The 23,652-nt window shown below is 43.9% G+C and overlaps 2 protein-coding genes across 3 annotated transcripts in view; both read right to left on the bottom strand.

Annotated features, from left to right (window-relative positions):
- Positions 1-10,934, bottom strand: part of blvra (biliverdin reductase A) — a 22,613-nt gene extending 11,679 nt beyond the window's left edge. For both annotated transcript variants that reach the window (XM_015957559.3, XM_070541760.1), the window contains exons 1-5: positions 10,684-10,934; positions 8,490-8,613; positions 7,096-7,215; positions 3,806-3,903; positions 639-746 (exon numbers count right to left, since the gene is read on the bottom strand). In XM_015957559.3, the coding sequence (XP_015813045.1) occupies positions 639-746; positions 3,806-3,903; positions 7,096-7,215; positions 8,490-8,608 (445 nt within the window). In that variant the 5' untranslated portion in view covers positions 8,609-8,613; positions 10,684-10,934. The remainder of the gene's footprint in view (positions 1-638; positions 747-3,805; positions 3,904-7,095; positions 7,216-8,489; positions 8,614-10,683) is intronic.
- A 9,491-nt stretch (positions 10,935-20,425) lies between these two features.
- The window catches only part of cntnap2b (contactin associated protein 2b), a 53,070-nt gene continuing 49,843 nt past the window's right edge, over positions 20,426-23,652 (bottom strand). Inside the window, exons 23-25 of the mRNA XM_015957560.3 lie at positions 22,756-22,986; positions 22,529-22,603; positions 20,426-20,766 (exon numbers count right to left, since the gene is read on the bottom strand). Coding sequence (XP_015813046.1) covers positions 20,567-20,766; positions 22,529-22,603; positions 22,756-22,986 — 506 coding nt within the window. The 3' untranslated portion in view covers positions 20,426-20,566. The remainder of the gene's footprint in view (positions 20,767-22,528; positions 22,604-22,755; positions 22,987-23,652) is intronic.

Here is a 23,652-nt window from a genome sequence, read left to right on the forward strand (position 1 = left end):
ATCATTTGTATTTTCAGTAACTCTGAAGGACGCACAATGTTGAGTGACAAACAACTCCAACAGTGATGGTGTGTATTTTCCCCGGCGACAGGGGGCAGTATATACATAGATCATTGCAAGCAAATGGTGTCTTTGTGTTCAAATGAGACTTACCAACGGATGGGCATTAGGATCAAAAATCTCTGGCAGTGCAATGTTCAAAAGAGTACCTCGACAGATCATTCAACCTCCAGCAAAATGGCCCCCATAGAAGGAAACATGGCGTCTAATACGGCGCCCAGAGACTTAGGCCCACTCCCATTAGACCCAATTTTTATGGTTATTTGTTATGAAGCCGCCAATATTTTTCAACACTGGGCATCATTGAACCCTCCCACTGTCCCAATGGGTGTGACCCAGTGAGGAAAGTTGACCATTGAGCAGGATTGATGGTTTATCCCTTGAGGTCCATGTGGCAGGGGTGAGGTGGTGCTCACTCCTCACCCCTGCCACATGGTCAACTTTCCTTGCGGGGTCACCCATAAAGACAGTGGGAGGGTTAATTCATTTTTCAACAACCTTTTGATGGAGATTAATGATAAAAACAACAAATTGTCTCTTTAACTTCAATAATAACCAACGTGTCTTCGGTGTCTTACCAGTAAAATGAAGAGAGCCACCCTGCAGAACTTTCCCATCTAAATCCTTCTGTAGTTGTTTGTAATCCTCAGTCAGCAGCTCGATGTGTTCTTCATGTAGAATTAGGCCTGGTGGGTGCACGCACGCACGCACGCACGCACGCACGCACGCACACACACACACACACACACACACACACACACACACACACACACACACACACACACACACACACACACACACACACACACACACACACACAATTTTAGACAAAGCAGCAATACATGTAAATTTATTTAAAATAACTGTTTGGCTGTTTGTTTAAAAGTTGTTAATAAAGGTTTTTGAAAAAAGTATCACAGCGACCAGCATCCCGGCATGCGTTGCGGTCGATGACGCAATGCTCCCTGTCTCAATTCTGCAATCATTTGCACACTTGAGTACTACGCACTCAAAATCTAAGTTTTTCTGTGAATATGTGGAGCGGTGTGTACAATGATGAGGAAAGAAATTAATTTAATTGAGTTTAGCGAATGGCTGCAATAAAGCAAAGTGTGAAAATTTGACAGGGGTTTGAATACTTTCCATACCCACTGTACATTTCTGTAGCAGACAATGACTATCTCTGACAGGCCACCTGTCTCCCAGTCTGGTGTGAGAGGTTCTCCTCGCAGTAACAGAGAAGGAGAAACAACCGGCTGCTACCACTTCACCTTTAGGAAAAACTACCAGTCCCAAAAAGAAAACCACCTTTTGAAGTCACGGACAACAAGAGTGTCACTCACTGCCGCATCCCCACCCTCTTGGTCTGCCTCATTGTGGTGCATTTTTCAGAATGGAAATGTGGATGCAGTAAGACTCTAGGACTGACATTACTTGCCCTTTAAGGTGTGGTCTTAAACTTTTGATCAGCTGTTAAAACAGCCTGCTTCAGTTGAAAGATATTGGCCAGACTCTGCATGAAAATTGTGGAAATTCTGTAAAACTACACTTTACCATCTGCAGTCAGTCAGGTAGCTATTCTGGTAAGCTATCATTGTAAAATTTTCCAGAGTTATATCAGTATATACTCGCAGCGGTAAAACACCCTTCCGTTGTCGGACAGTCTTGTGAAGAGAATGCTCAGGGTTGTCCATCATTTTCTTGATTCTCTGGAGAATCCTTCTTTGCATCATCTCCTCCAGCGGTTCCACAGTCGTCTCCAGAACAGAACCAGCCTTTTTTATTAGGCTGTTGAGCCTTTTCAGGTCCCTGCTTCTGATGCTGCTACCCCAACAGACGATGGCTGAAGAGATTACACTCTCAACAACAGACTTGTAGAAGATCTGCAGCATCTTGCTACAGACATTGAAGGACCTCTCCTCCCCTCTCCTGGAACTTCTTTTGATGATATAGATCTTCGTCCCCCCTTCCCCTGACACACCTGGTGTGGGGGGTTGTGCCTTGGTCTGCCTGAGTGTTCGTGGCAACCGGGTCTGGGGGTTTAAGATTTTGGCATCTGCCTGATCAATCCCGGTGGCTGCCTGGTGGGGTCTGGGTCCCTGGGCTCTGCTGGGTCCCCGGCGGGGGTGGTCGCCCCTGGGTCCCGGGTCGCTGGGTCCCGGGCTCGGCCGGCTAGGGGGGGGGGGCTGCTGCGGGCGGTCCTGTGGGCTTGCCGCTGATGTCTCCCGGGACTCTGCCGGCTGCTGGTTGTGGCCTCCTTGGGGTTCCTGTGCTCTGGGACAGCTCCTGGATCTCTGGGACTTGGAGCTCCCCCCGTCTCCTACGCATCTTTGGGGGGCAGATCTGTGGTCCCTCACACTCTCTGTTGGACGCTCCTAAAGAGAAACCTTACATAAACAAGCGCGTGTACACACACAGGTGCTCACATGGTGCTCTCATAAGTATGGACTTGGACACGTTCAACACAGGTCTTAAGACTATGGTGGGCACTTAATGCACTGTGATTTATTATTGTGATTCTTCAGTTAAGCAATGTTGATTTTATATTTTCATCAAGTTGACGCAGTGATAGCTTGATCTTGTTGTATAGTTGTTGTGTCCCTTTTTTTTTGTTCTTTTGCTTTTTTTGTCTTTTTCTGCAGGTCTAGAAGCAGACTCTTGTTCATTATTGTTTATTTTTGTGGAACCCCCCCATCTTTCGTCTCTTCCTTTCTCTTTCACCTCTGTCTCCGTGTCTGGTCGGAATTACAAATGCATTCAAAAACAGTAACAATAAAGTTTTAAGTATCAGGCGTGACATTAAAAGCAGACGCTTTGATGCTTCACCTGAGGGTAAATCTGTAAGGCTTGTCACCAGCATTCAGACATCAATTCTGTTTGCTTCACAGCCAGACAGGACACGGTTTAAAAAAAAAAAAAAAAGACATTGAAGGACCTAAGCGTCCTCAAGAAGTGCAGTCTGCTGTGTCCCTTCTTGTAAACGTCTTCGCTGTTCTTTCTCCAGTCCAGTCTGTTGTCCTGGTGAACTCCAAGGTATTTGTATTCCTCAACCACCTCCACTTCTTCTCCCATGATGGAAACACTGTTAGACTCCACCCGGTTTCTTCTGAAGTCTAAAATCATCTCGGCTCGCAGGTCTTCTGGGTCAAACATGTCTGCACCTCTGGCTTAACCAGCCAACGGGTGGTCGGAGTTCAGTTGAATTTCTCCGGCAATCCAATATTCATTCTTGTCGTTGTATCCCAGAGAAAAAAAATCTGACCGACTAGCAGAGGTTTCAGAAGCTACATCTGACACATTGTTGTCTGCTTTAACGCTAACACAGAAACACCGGAGAGCCGCTCCTGTTTACACTCGCTGTTTGTGGAGCGTTCCTGGCGTCACGTCATCAGCTGGTTTGGGTTCAGATTCTGTTTTGTGATTGCTATTTAAAAACACCGTATTTTCTTTCAAATCCAGCTGTGAAAATCCAAAAATCTTTTACAGCTGAGGTTTTAATACCTTTTTGCACATGCCATTCAAAGGAATTTTACCTCTGGCCAATTACTTAAAGCATTTTCAATCAATTGCTGCTCAGAAAATGTTATCTCTCTTCCATTTCTTCTTGCATGTTGAAGCTTTGAGTTACTTATCTTTACAAACATGCCATAGATTAAATCAGCAATATTTCCTCAAGGCCCCACTGAGATAAGCACATACAAAGAGAACAGATGTGATAAAAATGAGTACTACTTTGTACAAGTACCTTTTTTTTGGGCCAACTCCCAGAGCTCCTCAGCAGTATCGTAGGACATGGTCATTGGATACTCCACACAGACATGCTTTCCTGCCTGCAGAAACATCCTAATAAACAAGGAGAGGTGAAAAATTACATTACAAAAGTTTTAATGCAGGCCACATGCACCATTATACACTAACACATAGTAATGTATAATGACTGCTGAAACCTTATAACCATAGATCCTTATAGCCCCTTTTTTCTAGTAGCTATTTAGCATGTCTTGACACAGCTCAACTCTACTTAACATAGTTTGTGTGCTTTTACATGACAACTGACACACACTGGGTGGGGCAGTCATAGATGGGCGACCCCAGAATTAAAAAAGTAGCGCTAGGTCACATGTGTCAGACACAAGGCCCGCGGGCCAGAGCAAATTTATGTGGCCCGCAAGATAATTATCAAAAATATATTAAAACTGACCCGCCGACCGATTTTACTGCTAAGACTACAACTCCCATGATGCTTTGCGGCGTTAGCGCGGCGCCGAAGCGCCCCCTCCTTTGTGTTTTTTCCAGCGTCTGCTGCAGGTGTCTGCAGCTCCGCTGTCCCGGACGAACTAAACACTCCTCTCACTCAGCGCCGAGTTTACTCAGCTATTTACCGACGTTGAAGCCCAGAAACGGAGATTCTAGCCGCTCAGTAATGTGTTCACGACTGAATGAGAAAGTTTTCCAACTAACTTCCAGACAGAGCTGATATAACTCCAGCGAGCAGCGACACGCTCAAACCAGCACGACTCTGTGGCTGCTGTAGTTTTTATTTTTCCTCCCCGACACACAACAACGTGGTCAAGCTGCTCAGACATGTTCAGCAGCACAAGCCTATGTGAGCACCTGTTGTCATCTAATGTTGTCATTATTATGATGAAGATGAACAAAACAACAGGAGTCTCCTCCTCAGCTCAGATCAACCCCATGATGCAGGTATCTGGCTGGAACAGGTGAGCATCACAGTAAACCAGTGGAGCAAACTGAGCTTTAAATATGTTGGTTTTATGCTCTTTTTCTGCTCCAAAACATGAAAGTCAACAGGTGAGATGTTGCATTATCATTTAAGATAAAATGATATTTTTATTTTGTTGGTGGCCCGTGAGAAAAGATTTAACCTACAGTAAACAGGAAGTGGAAAGTTTTCATTTAAACTGCAGTACAACATAAGTGTGATCCAGGGCCTAAGTAGCCTGGCCTGCCAGACTCCTCCTCTGTTTAATTCTGCACAAAGAAGGGGTCTGGGAACTCTCCTATTCAAATTACCCCACCCCCTGAGAATTTGAACCGAGCCAATCAGCGCTGAGCAGCGTACGTCACACACCATAACGCCAAGTTTGTCATGAAGCGGAGTTCCCTGCGGCTCTTTCCTCGGTTCTAAATGACTTGAATGTCTTTAAAACCACAACAAGTAGAAGCGCTAAAAGCCTTTCTTCTAAAGAAAGATGTTTGCGCTGTCAACAGTCGCCATTTTTGACTACAGCTAAAAAAACTACAGCGCTGCGGACGTCACACACAGCGACGCTCAGTTTCTCATAAACAACGAAGACAGCGGTGAAGTTTGCTGCGGCTCTTTCCTCGGTTCTAAATGACTTGAATGTCTTTAAAACAACAAGTAGAAGCGCTAAAAGCCTTTCTTCTAAAAAAAAAAAAAATAGATGTTTGCGCCATTTGCCAGACATCTTTTCTTTTTTACTAGAGCTAACAAACTACAGCGGTACAGTCGGCATTTCCGTCTTTTTTCTGATTGGTTATTTTTGAGCTGCCTAGTCCCGCCCCTCATGTGCCTCTCTGCCTTTGAGTTATCAGACTCTTCCTCTGTGCAGAATTAAACAGCGAACGGGTCTGGCAGGCCAGGCTAGGGTCTAAAGCAAAGCGGATTAGAAAGAAGATTAGAAAATAGCTCTTTTAGCCCGTTGAGTTCTATTCATTTTTTCATTCTTCCGGGGACCTATGAGCCGACCGGATAGGAGGAGACTACGGTAAATATTGCTGTGCCCAAAAGGAACAGGAAATACGTCACAAGATTTCCGAGTCTTGGTAAAAGTCTGAGAACATTTTTAAACCACACCTAAATACAGACTATACGCAGCACTTATAGCCTATGATGTATAGAACGTTTAGTTTAATTTTTATGTTTTTTTTATCTTTTGTGATTGCTGTCATCCTGTGAGACTGGTGGGGCGCAGTGATGGGAATAACGCCGTTTAAAATAACGGCGTTCTTTTTTTGGGTAACGGAATAATCTAATTAATTACTTTTCCCACTGTTGCAACTCCGTTACCGTTACCGGGGACGGAAGGTTGTGCGTTACTATGTGCTTGTCGAACGTTGAGCAACAGTGTGAGGCTTTCTGACCGCCGCACTTCAGCTGCAGCCAGGGAGAGAGAGGTGTCTGTAACGCACTTACAAACACGATGATTGGCCGGGTGGGCGGAGACCCTCAGTGTCTCAGTCACTGCCTGCTGTAGACCCAACAGAGCAGTGATGGGAATAACGCCGTTTAAAATAACCGCGTTACTAAAAAAATATTTCTTTCAGTAACGAGCAAACTAATTAATTACCGTCTTCTTTTATCAAAACGTTTCTGTTACTGATAAGGAAATGCGTGCGTTAAGCAGCACGGTGTGTTGAAGCGGTCATCAGCTGATCAGGAGCTAAAGAGGCAGATGTTTTCATCCAAGCGCACCCAAAGCTTGGTTTAGCCAATAACATATAATTAGAGGCTGTTTATGTTTGTGAAAGTCAGTATGTTATCTTATTGTTTTAAAAAAGAAAAAAGGAAGATGTAATGATAACAGCAAATCATTATTTGCTTAGTATCATGGCTTATGTAGTTAATACTGCTAGACGGTAGGGGGAGCCAGGGGGGCGCAGATGACCCGCGGTCTGGGACGGTAGAAGGAAGCTTGGTTGTTGAATGTGAGCCTGAGTTCGATAAAGTACCTTCTCTTCAAGTAATGGTGTCGTTATTGAGAACCCACAATACAAGAAACAAGGCACCGCGGTTAAAAAAATGCATTCTACTATAATTGATTATGGCGTGCAGCAGGGAAACAATGGTGGTTGAAAGGGCAACATGAAAAACATGCAGGAATGTGGGTCCTGAGGACCAGGATTGGGAAACCCCGGGCCAGGACCTGATTTAGTGGACCAGCTACCAGGTTGACCTGTGAATAGTTGACTGGCAGGTAGTTTCCGCCTTTGTTCCCGATTGATTTTCTATGTATAGATTTTGTATTTATGCTGTGTATCAGAGTCACATACCTTATGTAGTCTTCATGGGACTCGTTCTCAGTGCAGATGAATGCAACATGAATGTCCTGTCTGCTTACAGCCTCCTCTAGTGAGATCTGACTGACCCCTTGGTGAGTATTCAGGTTTCTCCTGTTTAAAACACAATGAGGACATGAGCATCATTTTCAACAAAAGACAAGACTTTATTGAGCCCACAGTGGGGACATTTTTGCGTTACCACAGCTCAGACTGATATCAAAGTAGTAAAACCAGAAAAGAAAAACAAACTGGGAGCTGAGGTAACCAGCAGCACAGTGTGGCGCCATCTTGGGGGAAAAAAGTAACACCTTCAAAATTGTGGGTTTAGGTTGTAGCCTGTCCTGGGTGTACACCACCAGCTTGACTGAAAACTGCTGGAGATAGGCACCAGCCCCTTCCCCACAAACCCTGCGTGGCTAAGTGGATGATGACAGAGGAAGGAAGGAAGGAAGGAAGGAAGGAAGGAAGGAAGGAAGGAAGGAAGGAAGGAAGGAAGGAAGGAAGGAAGGAAGGAAGGAAGGAAGGAAGGAAGGAAGGAAGGAAGGAAGGAAGGAAGGAAGGAAGGAAGGAAGGAAGGAAGGAAGGAAGGAAGGAAGGAAGGAAGGAAGGAAGGAAGGAAGGAAGGAAGGAAGGAAGGAAGGAAGGAAGGAAGGAAGGAAGGAAGGAAGGAAGGAAGGAAGGAAGGAAGGAAGGAAGGAAGGAAGGAAGGAAGGAAGGAAGGAAGGAAGGAAGGAAGGAAGGAAGGAAGGAAGGAAGGAAGGAAGGAAGGAAGGAAGGAAGGAAGGATGGATGGATGGATGGATGGATGGATGGATGGATGGATGGATATTGCGAAGATTAAAAAACATTGTTTATCTCACATTTGTCTAAAAACCTCAGCCAATAACGTTTCAGACCAAAAGCAATGTTTGGACCATCCGGCCGAACCATCGCACTTCCACATTTAGCCATGTAGATAAAGGTGGCTACTACCACTTTAACTACAGGAAAAACTACCAGAGTCCTAAAAAGAAAAACACCAGTTGAAGTTGCGGATCACAAAATATGTTTGGGCCTAGAATACTGTAACTGGGGTTTAGCACTCTCGTTTTGTTGTGGCAATACAGGTTCTGGTATCGGGCGGATGTGGCCTAGGGTTGGTGGCTGATGGGAGAGGCGTGAATTCTGTGACGACGTTTGTGTTTAAAAGCTAGATTGTTTCGCAGATTTGCTACTGCAGCTTTAAGCGTGACTGAAGTCTGAACTCAAGTCAGAGTCCAGGACTAAAGTCCTCCATCACAGTCTTTTCCAATCTTGAATCACTAAGCCAAACAGCTAAACAGTGGATTTTCTAAGAGTGACTAACATTTTTGGAATGCAGCTTGCAAGATACATTTGTGCATTACCTGGAAACGAACCCTCGGATGGAAAGTTTCTCAGCAGAACTGCCAGGAAGAGGAGCCAACAGGTCTCTGATCCGAGCCTGACCTGCTAGTCCAATGCCCAAAACCACTGCCCCAAGCATACTCACTGGAAAGCAGAAAACATAATTCAAATAATTCAAGTACTTTTAAATAACACAACACCATCTGAGATAGAAATATCACCTATATGCAGATGACATTTTAAATATTTCATTAGACTCCTTAAACCCAAACCAGGTTCATACAACCAAGGTAACCCCATGATCTTTACAAACACGTCTTCATCCACGTGCTCAATCAATCAATCAATCAATCAGCCTTTATTTATAAAGCACCTTACAGGCATGAGCATGCCACCAAGGTGCTGTACAACAGAAGAATGAAACAATAAAACATATAGCGCCACAGACATAAATAAAACCACAAATAAGAATTACAAAATATAAAACATCAGCAATTGCTAACCCACAGAATTAAAAGCCAGATCGTAAAAGTAGGTTTTCAGCCTCATTTTAAAAACCGCTACCGATGGAGAGCCCCTAATAGTTAGGGGCAGTGCGTTCCACAGTTTCGGACCCGCAACAGAGAACGACCTGTCCCCTCTCAACTTCAGTCTGGCCTTAGGAGCCACAAGTAGCAGCTGGTTCTCAGAGCGGAGTGACTGGGCCGGAACATATGGCTGCAGCAACTCCATCTTCTACTAAATACTGAGCAAAGGGTCTGAATACTTAAGATCGTGTTACATTTCAATTTTTCACTTTTCAAAACATATTATTCACATCTTTTCAATCAATATTTACTTAAAAAGTTCATAACATATCCAAATGCTATTTTATAACTTCTTTGCTACCATAAATTTAGCATCTATCTTCTCTGTCCAGAATGTGGACTTTGTCATCTTCAAAGGAGTGTCCCTTGTCCTTCAGGTGAAGGCGGACTGAAGAGTTTTGACCTGAAGAGGTGGCTCTCCTGTGTTGTGTTATGTTCTTGTGTAATTGCTGTTTAGTTTCTCTAATGTAAACATCTGGACAGTCCTCACTACACTGGACTGCATAAACGACGCCACTGAGCTTCTGTTTGGGTGTTTTGTCTTCTGGATGGACCAGGTTCTGTCTGATGGTGCTGTTGGGTTTAAAGTTTACCGGGATGTTGTGTTTGGAGAAGATTCTTCTAAGTTTCTCTGCGACTCCTGCCACGTATGTGATGATGGCGCCTTTGTGTAAAGGGTGTTGTTGTTAGGTTGGTAGCAGAGCTCTCATGTTTAGTGTTAAGTTCAGTGAGATCATGGAATGGGATCAAGAATTTTCTACTGACAGGAAAAAGATCTCAGCTAACATAGCTGTAAATCACAATGGATAAGTCTCTGTGGTTGCATTTATTTTACTACCTCTTAGTAGAGCTGTCTTTAGTAGGCGCAAAATATATTTGGTTGTACACCTGTGCAATAGCAATAAATTATCTTCATTCCTGTTAAATGTACTTCCTAAATGAGTGACCTTTTCAGGCTAAAACAACAAAATGACAAATACAGACTGAAGGACAACTTCTTTCTTCTTTTATAATGCATTGCATCACCACCTGGTATCAGAACAGGACTCAGTATTGGAAGATAATCAAAAATCAAACAACTTGGACTCGGATCAAGGGCAAAAATGTGGTTGTAACACCTCTAGATATGTCAGCTTTAAAAACTAAAACTATTATTTATGAACTAACATTAACACTAATTGATATATTTTTATTATGTTGTTTGAACCCAAATTTCTCATCTGAATTTTCTAACTTGTTGGATTGCTCTAAAAGCGCCCCCCCCCCCCTTTTTTTTTTTTTTTTTTTTTTTTTTACTTTGAGCACCAGCCCCGTCAAAGGTCTCTGCACGGCCCTGGTTCTGGGACTCGTTTAAAAACGAACATCAACTCCCTTAACCCGAAGCAGATAAAAGATGGTTTGAAACGGTCTAACCCCCAGAAGAAATTAGATGGGCTGCAACACCAACGCGAATGATACCAAAACAAACACTTTAAAAGATTAAAACAAAAATGTCAACCCAAGCAAGCGGACTTCTGTCTAACTGTTTTAAATATGCTCTCTGGGCGAAGCTGTTAACGGAGGTAAACGTAACTCCAAAAAAATGCTGAGTCACGGTTAGCTCAGCCGAGTCTTACCCTGGTCTTACCTTAGCTGCGGCTAAAGCGAAGAGTCGCCCTAAGAAGATAAAACTGACACTTCCAGCTGAAGTTCTGGGACACAACAGTGGTGAAGTCACCTGAACGTTAGCTCCCGACCACCAATGAACTATGTAAAAACTCTGTAAACATGGCGCCCCCCTCCACACACATAGACATGTACTCAATAGACGCTGCTTGAGTTATCGAAACGCACGTCGACGTCACCGCCATATTGTGGGTGTCACGAAACTGAAGTAGGTTCTAATTTCCGATTAGAAAAGAGCAATTTAAACCAAACTTTCCAGTCCTTGAGTACATTTAATCTACTCTTGTTATAAAACTAACACACATAAACTCTTCAAACAAGACTAGAGTGTTCTACGCTAATAGGACAATCTGTATAACACAGTTTGTGAAACCTTTATTTTATTTGTACTTTTTCATTTTGCTTTCCTTTCACCAGTGTGTGGAAAATGTGTTAAAATGTAAATACCAGTGAAGATGATCTTTTCTGGCTGGGCACCTCTGAGCCTAGAATCACACCTGCTTTGTTATCACGCAGCCTTGTCTGCCTCTTAGGCATTTAGTCATTCTTTCTCATTTTAAATTTGAAAAATGTTAATAGCAACAACTCAGTTCGATAAAATGCAAAAACACCTGCTAACAAAAGCACACATGTGCTGTGTGAGATTGAGGTGATGCAGCTGTCCCATCAGAGCACTGATTTTAAACGTATTTAAAATTGAATAGAACAGGCTGTAGTGGGAAAAGTCACTCGTTACAGCAGCACATACACTCAGGGAGAAGAAAGAAGAAAAATAATAACAAAAGTACAGGTGGATACAGATAGGCAGCTATTATTTTAACCTTCTACCAATAAAAACATGAATAAAAAGAGAAATTTATGTTTCAAGAACTATACAGCATTAGAGACACAGACATACTGATGCAAATCTGGTATTGCTCATACTGAATATTGCATTGATGTTATTGTGTAACGGGATAATGCTAGTACAGCTTAACCTGAGGAGTTATAAACTCTTACTGCAGAGAGGATGAATAACGTGTGGTAGCATTCTGTTTTACATCTTGGATGTCTCAGTCTGCCTCTGAAGGAGCTGTCCATGGTCTCCGCAGTGGAATGCAGTGAGTTGGAGGGGTTTTCAAAGATGGAGTTTATCTTCACCACCATCCTCCTTTCACACATTTCAACTGAATCTAATTGCAGCCCAGACCTGAGCTAGCTTTTTAACTAGCTTGTTCAGTCTCTTCTTCTATCCATCCATCCATCCATCCATCCATCCATCCATCCATCCACTTCCGCTTATCCGGAGTCGGGTCGCGGGGGCAGTAGCCTAAGTCGAGAGGCCCAGACTTCCCTCTCCCCAGCCACTTGGGCAAGCTCTTCTGGGGAAATCCCAAGGCATTCCCTGGCCAGGTGAAAGACATAGTCCCTCAAATGTGTCCTGGGTCTCCCTTTAAGCCTCCTCCTGGTTGGACATGCTTGGAAAACCTCACCAGGAAGGCATCCAGGAGGCATCCTGACCAGATGCCCGAGCCACCTCAACTGGCTCCTCTGGATGTGGAGGAGCAGCAAATCTACTCCGAGCCCCTCCCGGATGACTGAGCTTCTCACCTTTTTTCTTTTTTTAAAAAAAAAACTTTATTGTTATTATTTTTGAATGCTTTTTAATTCTGACCAGACACGGAGACAGAGGTGAAAGAGAAAGGATGAGACAAAAGATGGGGGGGTTCCACAAAAATAAACAATAATGAACAAGAATCTGCTTCAAGACCATAGTTCTAGACCTGAAGAAAGAGAGAAGAAAAAAAAAGAAAAAAATGGGACACAACAACAATACAACAGGAGCAAGCTATCACTGCTTCAACTTGATGAAGTAATATATAATCAACATTGTTTAACTGTAAAATCACATGATAATAAATCACAGTGCATTAAGTGCCAACCATAGCCTTAAGACATGTGTTGAACGTGCCCAAGTCCATACTTATGAGAGCACCATGTGAGCACCAGTGTGTGTACACGCACTTGTTTACGTAAGGTTTCTCTATAGGAGCGTCCAATAGAGAGTGTGAGGGGCCACAGATCTGCCCCCTAAAGATGTGCAGGAGATGGAGGGAGCTCCAAGTCCCAGAGATCCAGGAGTTGCCCCAGAGCACAGGAACTCCAGGGAGACTGCGACCAGAAAAGTCCCTGCCCCCCTCGAGAGGCACAGAGGATTGCCCTGGGGGGCCACAACCAGCAGCCGGCAGAGCCCCCGGAGATATCGGCGGCAAGCCCACAGGCCCACCCGCAGCCTCCCACCCCCTAGCCCGCCGAGCCCGGGACCCGATGACCCGGGACCCAGGGGCGATCACCCCCGCCGGGGACCCAGCAGAGCCCAGGGACACAGACCCACCTTGTTTCCAAGGGAGAGCCCAGCCACTCTGCAGAGAAAACTCATTTCGGCCGCTTGTATCCGCCGATCCTCAGGCCACCAAAATGGATGCCCTCAACACCTTGGCTGAGCCTAGAAATCCTGTCCATAAAGGTTATGAACAGACTCGACTAAAAGAATGTGTTATGTCTTTTTAACCCTACATGAAATGAGTCCTGTTGGAATCCTTAAAGTCAGACTTCTCATTTCTAAGATCATAATGAAGTAATTAATATTTTAATTTCACAGGTCGGTCACATCTTGTTATTGACTAACACTTTGATGGATTATCTTTATTAAAATAGAGTTCTTTGATTAATTAAAAGAAAAGAGTTCATTCTTCGTTCTTCTGTCTTCATTGCTGGAACGTAAACAGTTCAGAAGCAAATGCATGAACTTGAGGCTGTTTCATGCACTCTGGCAATGTGTCAAAAGGAAACAGCTGTTAGAGGGTAGAAATGGCTCCTTCATCACGTTACACAAAGAACAGATAAATATCGCAATGATTGGTTTGCTCAAATGTTTGCTACACATAATGCATTCTGTCAATCAAACGGAAGCATGATGTTTTCTTAACAAATCTAATAAAGCTCTTCACCCAATTGGCCAATTGGGTGGGTTCTCATAGGTTAGATGCCCACCCCTCAGGTGGACGGCACTTCATTTTGATGGTTAGCAAACACCTGAGTTAGCTTTGTTCTGCTCTTTCTGCTGATTCTGCTTTTTCCGGGATCCACTGATTGCCTTTTCTTTTTCCCTTTCCTCACATCTTTAGCTGTTCTCATTTTAATAAATTCTTTTTCTCTTTTTTCATATCTTTGTTTTTGATTATTTTTGTTCCTGAGTTAAGTTTTGATTTATCACAAGTAATATCGTCATCGCAATATTAATCACTGTTATTGCATATCGCAGGTTTTCCTAATATCGTGCAGCCCTAGTTTAATAGGTCAAGTTTATCGTCATGACAACTCAGAGGGGAGTTGTTTTTTTGTAAATCATCCATTTAGACATAATAAAAGTTTTAAATTACGAATTAGGGGTGTGTTGTTTTGATCGACAGGTTTCAGTGCTAGTGCTAGCAGCTTGACCCCTTGCTTGCTCCAGGGAAGGCCTCAGCCTCACAGTCCTACAGCGTAGAAGGCAGAGGGTAGCAGAGTCACTCAACCACTGTTTTCTGGCTGAATGCACCCGCTAACCTAGATTTGGATAGCCGAATTAGCTCATAGCTACATCGTCTCAGAGTGTATTTGGGTGTTAATCTTCTGCCCCCACCCTTTCAGCCCTTCTCTCAGGTCCATTTTTATATTTTCCAGGAGTGGCAAGGTGCATGACGGTGGTGGTGGGATCCTCCCACTGGCTTCAATTAACCTCTTAAGGAACTTATGGGTGAAGGTACTGAGGTCCAGAAATGTTTCCTACATAGAAGCAAGTAAAGATTTATAATCATGTTTTTCTGTGTAAGGAAGCTGAAGGAGGCAATCAAGAACACAAAGAAAAATAAAGTCATCAAACAGTTCAGTCAAAAAAAAAAACAAACAAAAAACTGTCAAAAAAGCTACAAACAAGACAATCATCAGAGGCAGGCAGCTGCTGGGTAAAGAAATGATGTGAATCTGATGGTGGTGGAAAGGTTTACAACGTCAAATTCCCTGCTGTGCTCCTGGTGATGGGTTGGGGTTAACCCAGTAACCAAGAGGTCGGTGAAGCCAAATGTGAAGATTTCCCACTTGCGTTACTATTGGAGCATGCCCACTAGATTCCCTACACCCTCTGCTATTCATTAGCACCATAGGCTAGCACTATTGTAGAGGCCAATTGTTAATTAAAGCAACTAATATACAAATTATTCTTGAACTACTGTTGTTTTGTGATGAGATGCTGCTTTAACTTGCCTGGCATCATTGTTCCATTTGATAATACTTGAAGATCAATTAGGTCTTCCTGATAAAGTCAGATTTGTTGTTATATTTTCATAGTGCATTGCTTGATGAAGTGAATTGACTCAAGAATTTATATTTTGTCCTAATCAACTCCAGGAAATTTGTACATTTTGCATCTTTGGGCCCCAATGTGTGTTTAACTGACCCCCAAATTATTGCTTGCAGATCCCAGGGGGTCCAGGAACTTCAGTTTGAGGGTCACTGGTGTAGACTAGCCATGAACAAGGACTAGGCCTTAAAGCAGACAAGCCCTTAGCTTGGCCTTGCTCTTATGTTGGATACCCATTAGCTTGAACAAGCTCTTACCGGCTAGTCTGCATTAGCTCAGACTAGTCATTAGTGGAAATCATTCAAATCCCTGTGTCTTGACTGGCAGTAAAACAATCAGAACTGTTGTCTGAGTGCCAAAAAGAGAACCAACACATACAAAATATGCTAAAAACCTGTGGATACCCAACATGGGCACTACAGAAAGAAAAACAACAAACAACAACAAAAAGAAAAAACAAACTATCAAGGAGAACCAGGACAACAGAGGGAGCAAAACCAAAACCAGCTATAACCCTTCCTTACATCAACGGCATAACGAAAAAAATAAAGGCAGTGATGAACAGACACAACATCAACACACCAACAAAGCTATACCTGACGGTCAAGAAAAGAGTGGTACACCCAAACCACATAATACCAGCTGGACAGAAATGCGGTGTCATCTGCAAAATGCCATGTAAACCCTACAGTAAAACACACATAGGAGAAACAGGACGCCAACTCAACACACGAAAAACAGAACATCAAAAAGAGAAAGAAACAAAACAAAGGCAAAAAAGAGCATCAAAACAGGAAGCGGAAAGTTCAATAAAAAATCTGCAGTAACGGACCATTGCGCAAAGGAAAATCACATAATGGATTGGGACAGCACACGGATCTTAAAAACGGAACAACAAAAATACAGAAGATGGCTTAAGGAAGCGATAGAGATAAGGAGACGCGGACACAACACCATGAACAGAGACAACAGTGTTTACACTTTTGATCACACATGGGATGGTGTTATCAGCATGAAGGATGCGGGCAGCAGAGGGCGACATCATCCTCTGCTGCCCACACATAAAAGGAAATGATGCCACGAACAGCTGGCGGTTCTGACGAAGGCGGAAGTTCCGGCCGAAACGTGCCAGCCGAAGGTAAAGAAACATCTACTGATGAAGATGATTATAAACCAACACACAGAACGAATATACAGAAGAGACAAAAAGATGCCTTACGAATTAACTCTCGGAAGTGGAATGTTACAGATTTTCGGCATAATTCTCCACCTGATAACTATTTTTAGATAAAAAACTTTATTAGGAATACAGGCACGGAGATGGAAAAGACAGAGAAATGGGAAATAAGAAAGGAAAAAAGGTGGGGAAAGGGTTAGCAAAATAGAAAGAATACAAGAGGTACAAGAAATCTCATTCCAAACAAGCAGAAAGGCAGACAAAACCCAAACCAAGATACCACAGCTACAAATATCACATTAGCTAAGTCCCTGAAAAGCACACAGTAATAATTGTGTATTTAGTGCCAACCACAGCCCAAGGTAATGTGTCTGAAAACATCTGAATCCATACTTGTGAGAATATCTTGTGAGTGCCTATGTGTGTACATGTGCTTGTCCATATCAGGTTTCTCCATAGGAGTGTCCATTAGTGAGTGTGAGGAGCAACAGACCCACTGCCCAAGAACCATGGAAGACATGGAGGAGATCCAAGCCCAGAAATCCCCCTATAGTATGGGAAAGCTTGAAGGACCACTGTAGGAACAGGCTCATTTTTTCACCCAACAGCCACTGTGCCAGAGTCCCAGAAGATTGATGCAACAAGGCAATAGGCCCCACCAGCAGCCAGCCATACCAGGGCAGATCCAGTGAGCTGAGACCTAGATTTCCACAGAAACAACCAAGTTTATTTTTATTCTAGCTACAGATTTTGGTGGTAAATAATAATACTTCAGGCAACGTGGCTCATAAGAAGGCATTCTAAATTGATTAGGGAAGTAACAATGTATCTGTTTCTTCTGTTGTTGTAAACCAAACCTGTTCAGCTAACAACCCAGACTGATGCCATAAGAGCCAGTCCAAAACGGGATGATGCAAGCATTCACATCAGTCCATAAATATCAAACCAATCTGCTGAACGTTAAAGTGACAATGTGTAGTTTTTACCATTAATCTCTGGAAATATCCATTTAAATGTTGTTGTAAATGAAACAAAGGATGTCCAGTTGTTTAAAAATATTGGCGGCTTTGTAACATATAACCATAAAAATCTGGTCTAAAATACATGAGAGCGGGTCTAAGGGTGTCTCTCAATGTCAAGGCACCTGGCCGTGTGAGGCGATGTCTTGTGAGCCCAGGCGCCTTGCTTACGAGGACACTGTCCTTCCTTGGTCAAACAAAACGGTTAAACGGAACAGACTTGCATCACGGGACCGTGCCTTCCACGGCGGTCACGTGACACGGGAGACAACATTATATTTTATACGTATATGTTTCAAAATGAATATATAACGAGACTTTTACTTTTTAAACAGTGTAAATATTTGTTAAATTAAATATATAAGCGAGTTACTACCTGCTAGTCACCGAGGCTGCAACTAATAACCAACTAACCAACCACAGATTACTTCTTTGGATATAAGAAGAAACATTTTAAATTAGTTGACTTACTGTACTTTTAAACTTGAAATTTGCTCCCAAAGAAGCTGTCGGCTTCTGATCCGCCATCCTTTTGAAAGTACTGTGGTGTATTCTGGGTAATTTTTGACCAAGGCTAGGCTACAAGACACCTCCTGTGTATCCTTGCTCAGCTAGCTAAACAGCTAACAAACGGAAAGCACACGATTCGGTAGAACATGAACACTGGAACACGTCTTGGCGGCTCCAGATGAAGTATCTCCTAGGCAACCGGGGCGAGGCCAAGACATCAAGGCAAGGTTCCTTGGCATTGAGAAACACCCTATGTCTCTGGGCGACTCCATATTGGATGCCATGTTTCTTGAAGCCCATGAGGACAGAAATAATTTTCTGATTTGTCACAAATGGTTACAAAACTTTCAGCATTAATAAACGTTGTTCTTTTATACATTCACACATTGCAAGTGATGAAAGGGAATCTGATGTTCTTGTAGTTTTGCTGGAGGTTGCACTCCCAGGGATTTTTGACCCTAATGGCCATCTGTTGGTAAGGTCTTATGCCCGGATCACACTGTGCGTTTTTTGGCCGTCTTTGTCAAATCGCTCGTCCTGAGCTGAATCGTGACAAAAAACGGTCAGCGTCAGGGTGATTTGCATACATGACCACCATGCTGTGAACGGACAGTGTGACCGGCTCTGCGACAGCTTTCTGAGCCGTCTCACGACCAAATCAGTCTCAAAAAGTCTCCAAGCACGGCTTGAAAACCCACGACTCCTGTCTGCAATTGACCAATGAAAACACACATTTGGGGTGCCGCAGCAGCAAGACTCCACCTCTCTGTGCTTCGGTTTCAATTTAACTACCTTATTTTGACCATCAGCTCAATTGTGAAAACCACGATTCTGTGATCTGTGAGAGCTGCGAGGAGATGAGCTCACAAACGTAAAAAAATTAAAACTCAAAAACATGAGATCCCTTTGCTGTTGGTGGAAATTTCACATATTCAACCGATAAGGATGATTCTGTGGCGTTTTGTTGCAGGGGAAGCTCCGAGACAGCGGGTGTGATCTGTCATAGCGGAGCAGTGAGACAGAATTCACGGCAAAAGTTATATCGCAGCGATCTGTGACAGATTGTTACTTATCTGTAGTTTAGTGGGTTCTTGTGTATAAAAAAGGAGAAGGACGAATGACTTGCCACCTCCGGGTCGGGGGAGAGGTCCTACCTCAAGTGGAGGAGTTTAAGTATCTCGGGGTCTTGTTCACGAGTGAGGGTAGGAGGGATCGGGAGATCGACAGGCGGATTGGTTCGGCGTCTGCAGTGAAGCGGACGCTGAGCCGATCTGTCGAGGTGAAGAGGGAGCTGAGCCAGAAAGCCAGGCTCTCGATTTACCGGTCGATCTACGTCCCAATCCTCACCTATGGTCATGAGCTTTGGATAATGACCGAAAGAACGAGATCGCGGATACAAGCGGCCGAAATGAGTTTCCTCCGTAGGGTGGCCGGGCTCAGCCTTAGAGATAGGGTGAGGAGCTCGGACATTCGGGAGGGACTCGGAGTAGAACCGCTGCTCCTCCGGATCGAAAGGAGCCAGTTGAGGTGGTTTGGGCATCTGGTCAGGATGCCTCCTGGACGCCTCCCCGGGGAGGTGTTTCGGGCATGTCCTGCCGGCAGAAGGCCCCCGGGTCGACCCAGGACACGTTGGAGAGGTTACATCTCCAATCTGGTCCGGGAACGCCTTGGGGTCCTGCCGGAGGAGCTGGTGGACAAGGCCGGGGAGAGGACGGCCTGGAGCTCCCTAGTTGGGATGCTGCCCCCGCGACCCGGACCCGGATAAGCGGAGGAAGACGAAGACGAAGACGAATGACCAGCTGACAGCTCTGCTGTTTAGCTGGAAGACGGGAAAAGGAGACCCGCAGCCGGAGTCTGATGCCAAAGCGAGGATTTTAAAAACGAAGCTTCCTCTTTGAGGAACAGGAGTTGGGTCATGAACTGACACTAAAACTGAGTGTTTTTATTTTTTCAGCTTAGTTGCGGTTAGCGATCTGCTTAGCGACGTATGCTTTGGGATGTGTGCTCATGACGCAGAGTGCCCTGCCGGAGAGAGACGTCGTGCAGTCTGCCTCACCAAAATCTTGCGCCGCACAGCATGACACCTCACTGGAGTTCTCACAGTGTGACATGAACAATCCTGTGCGACGGCCAAAAATCGCACAGTGGGTTCCGGGCATTACTTGAACACAAAAATAATGCTTGCTTGCAATGATTTAGGCATCTACTGCCCCCTATCGCCAGGAAAAAATACACACTGTCACTTTAAAATATTCACTTCTAGATCAAAAGTCTCATTTCATCAGGGTTGCTACAGACAAAATATTTATTCAGTTAAATTATATCTTAGTTTTTTACCATCAGTGCCATATTTGTCTAAAACACCAGCAAGTAAAAAGCTGACAATTAAAATTAAGTTAATGAAAAAATATATGATAAATAAATTGAATTACATTCCACTGAAATCTTATTCAGAGTGACAAAGGAAAAAAAATAAAATAAAATCTAAATGAGCCAACATCATTTTTCTCAATCTAAGGCTGGTCACTTTCTGAAGCTGTCCTGTGAAAGTGGTCCAACTCTGTTCTATAGCTCATGGACAGCACTGAGCAGAACTGGACCTGGGCCATAAAACACACTCAGCTACATTGTGTTGTCAAAGTGTGAAAATACATTTCTCAAATGTCCTCAAGGTTCCACAGCCGGTTACCTCACTAATGCTCATAAACAAAGAAAACAAGCTAAGTCCTGGTTTCAGTCTGTGACATTCTCCGAGGATTCAGATGAACCACTCCTTCTTGCTCTCATCAATTGTTTCGGTGAAGGCTGGGTCATTGACAATGATTGCTGCATCCGCACAATCAGCCGACTCTGCTCCCTTGGCCTCGTTAGTGTGGTACGATCCTTTATGACGAAACAGATGCCGGATCGCAAACACCAGGATGCACAGGACAGAGAAGATCACCACAGAGATTATGCCTGCAAACAAAACATCATCAGGTAGATTTAACTGCCTTTCAAGAAACCATTTGGGCACTAGTGACTGAACAATAGTTAATAGTTAAAGGAGCATTATGGAAGTTTGACAGCCAAAACATGTATAGAAATAATAAATGTCTTCTTCATACATTCTCCTGCAATGCCCTGGTCCTGTACAATGAGCCCTGGCATTTTTACTGTGATTGCCTGTTTTTCTGTAAAATCACAGAAAAAGAGAGATGCTCGGGTCGAGCAGGCTGCTTCATGCGCGTTCACGCTCAGGCATCGCCCGTAGCGTTTGCTATCCGTAGCTTTAGCAGCAGAGAGAGAGGCAGTGCCACTTTGTCGCTGTTCCTAACGCCTAGTGACAAAGCTAGCTACATTTCTGAGGACCCTTAGCTACTTTCTGTCGAACTTTCTTCTAGATATTTCCTGCAAATTAGCAACAAAATAGCCATTTTCGCTCCAAACCGCTCTTTGAACGTTGTTTCAGCTGTCATCAAGGATGTAAATGTTACAGATACAATAGAAATCACTGGCGCTTTAGCTCACCTAGTAAGATGTCGGACTCTCGTGCAGAAGACCTGGGTTCGATTCTGGATGTGTACATAGTTAATTTAGAGTTTCTTTTTTACATTAATGGTATATTTTCTTACAGTAAGATGCCCAAATTTTTATTTGAGACTCGCCGAACGGCATTGAATTCACAGATAAAAAAGATGTGGGTTCAACTTTCATTTTGGAACAAATTTTCAAGCAAGGGAAGGGAATGATCTGAGCATGCAGGAGGACTGACCCATCATAAACCTTTGTCGGCTGTGCTGAAGAGAAAGGTACAGAACCACATTATTTAATTAATTAGCTGCATGTTATCCTGTCCTCTGGACCACACACACACACACACACACACACACACACACACACACACACACACACACACACACACACACACACACACACACACACACACACACACACACACACACACACACACACACACACACACACACACACACCAGAACCATCAGCGGAGCGGCAGCGGAAAGGTTTACTCGCAACAATCGCTGCACTCCAGCACACACTGGGAGAGTCTTAGCCGCTGGATTAAGGTGTTAAAAGATGAATGCAAAGCGAAGCAGTTTCATTTTCGATTTAACCACAGTGAGTTAGTAACGGACACTAGGGGGTGCTAAAAGCAAGCAAAACTGCCTAATATTCCTTTAAAATCTATGTAGCATTCAAAGCAGAACAAATTCACTTCTGTTTTCTACCTAGCTTCAGAGGTGCTGTCTGGAGGATACACTGTGGCTACTAGTCCAAACAGAGTATTCGGATGACATTTTGAGACATGACAACAAACACAGCTGACTAGAGAAACAGGATAGCATAGTGGGACCCCTAAATCTTCTGCCGGAAACAAACCTGCGGACGGGTAGGGAGATAAACTCTGATCAGATTTTAGTTCTCAGGCTCCTCTCTTATTACAACTAGCCTGCAGTTTCACTGGTGAGGCACACACACCTTTTCCACATTTGGGACTAGGCTTCGTATTTCCTTTTTGATTTGGGGTTAGGTTATCCTGACTCTAAGCTTTATTTATGTATGCTTTAACACCATGTTATGCTATGCTTTTTCCTTGCTTTAAGTAGGCTTCTTTGTTACTACAAAGACTACAATTGAGGTATGGAATGTTTGAACTTCAGGAGTTATTGCTTGGAGCAGTATTTTATTGTAAATTATTGGTAAATTAAATAAGATTTACCTCCAATTATGGCAAAATTGCGGTCCGCATCATCACTACTCCTGTTTTCCTCTTTGAAGGGGAAAACGGCTCCAGCTGTAAAAAAGCAGACATATGTCAGCCATCTAGTTTAGACAAACTGTGCTTTTGAATTTTTAAGATTTTATTTTGTAAAATTGTGTCAGTGTGTGTGTGTGTGTGTGTGTGTGTGTGTGTGTGTGTGTGTGTGTGTGTGTGTGTGTGTGTACCAGCTTCTATGTGCCAGGGGTCATTGGCAGAGATCATGGGAGAGATGGTGAGCGGGGAGGCTCCACAGTTGGATGGGACCAGTATCCCATGGGTGCTAACAGGTACCGTCATACTCGAGCGAAGTGCAGCTTTCAGAGGCGCCACACTGTTCAGCTGAACTCTGGACAAGCATCCCACAAAACCTGGAGTGTTGTAGCGCTCAATCAGGATTGGGTCGATCTGTCCTGTTTCTATAAGAGTCAAGAGACACAGGAATTTAATCTTTAACCCCTTGATAGGCTATCCTTAGGGACTTTTGTGGTCTTGAAAAAACCGCCTCAAATCTTTAGGTGTTAACACTACCATGCTAAATAGGGTTTGAATTTGAACAATTCCATTTCCAATTCCAGTTCCTTGTTTCGATTCCGGTTCTTGGCAAGTTTCAATTCCAATTCTTTCAAGGGCCATGTTTCAAATGAACCAGCTAACCAAATACAGTGGGGGAAACAAGTATTCAGTAAGCTTCCAATTGTGCAAGTTCTCCCCGTCCCCAAGCATTTTCCTCCTCCTGCTCCCTTACATCATCACAAACATGCACATAGGACCTTGGGGGGTGGGCAAGTCAGGGGGTGCGGGTATGGATCCCATTTCCACATTCCTGTGGCAGCCTGCCCCCCAATTTTTTTTTTGCACATTAAACACTTCCACCAATGACATTCCACGCAAACACACACTCAGGGCCTTGAGAGTGAGCACACTCAACGGCATTTGGCAGGGGGATCTTTCAGCCCCCTGACTTCCCCACCCCCCAAGGTCCTATGTGCATGTTTGTGATGTTGTGAGGGAGCAGGAGGAGGAAAATGTCTGGAGATGGGGAGGAATGGCTGGAGGGCCTAAGCCCTCCAAGGAGCCAGCTC

Source organism: Nothobranchius furzeri, chromosome 11 (assembly GCF_043380555.1).
Source record: "Nothobranchius furzeri strain GRZ-AD chromosome 11, NfurGRZ-RIMD1, whole genome shotgun sequence".
NCBI classification, from domain to species: domain Eukaryota; kingdom Metazoa; phylum Chordata; class Actinopteri; order Cyprinodontiformes; family Nothobranchiidae; genus Nothobranchius; species Nothobranchius furzeri.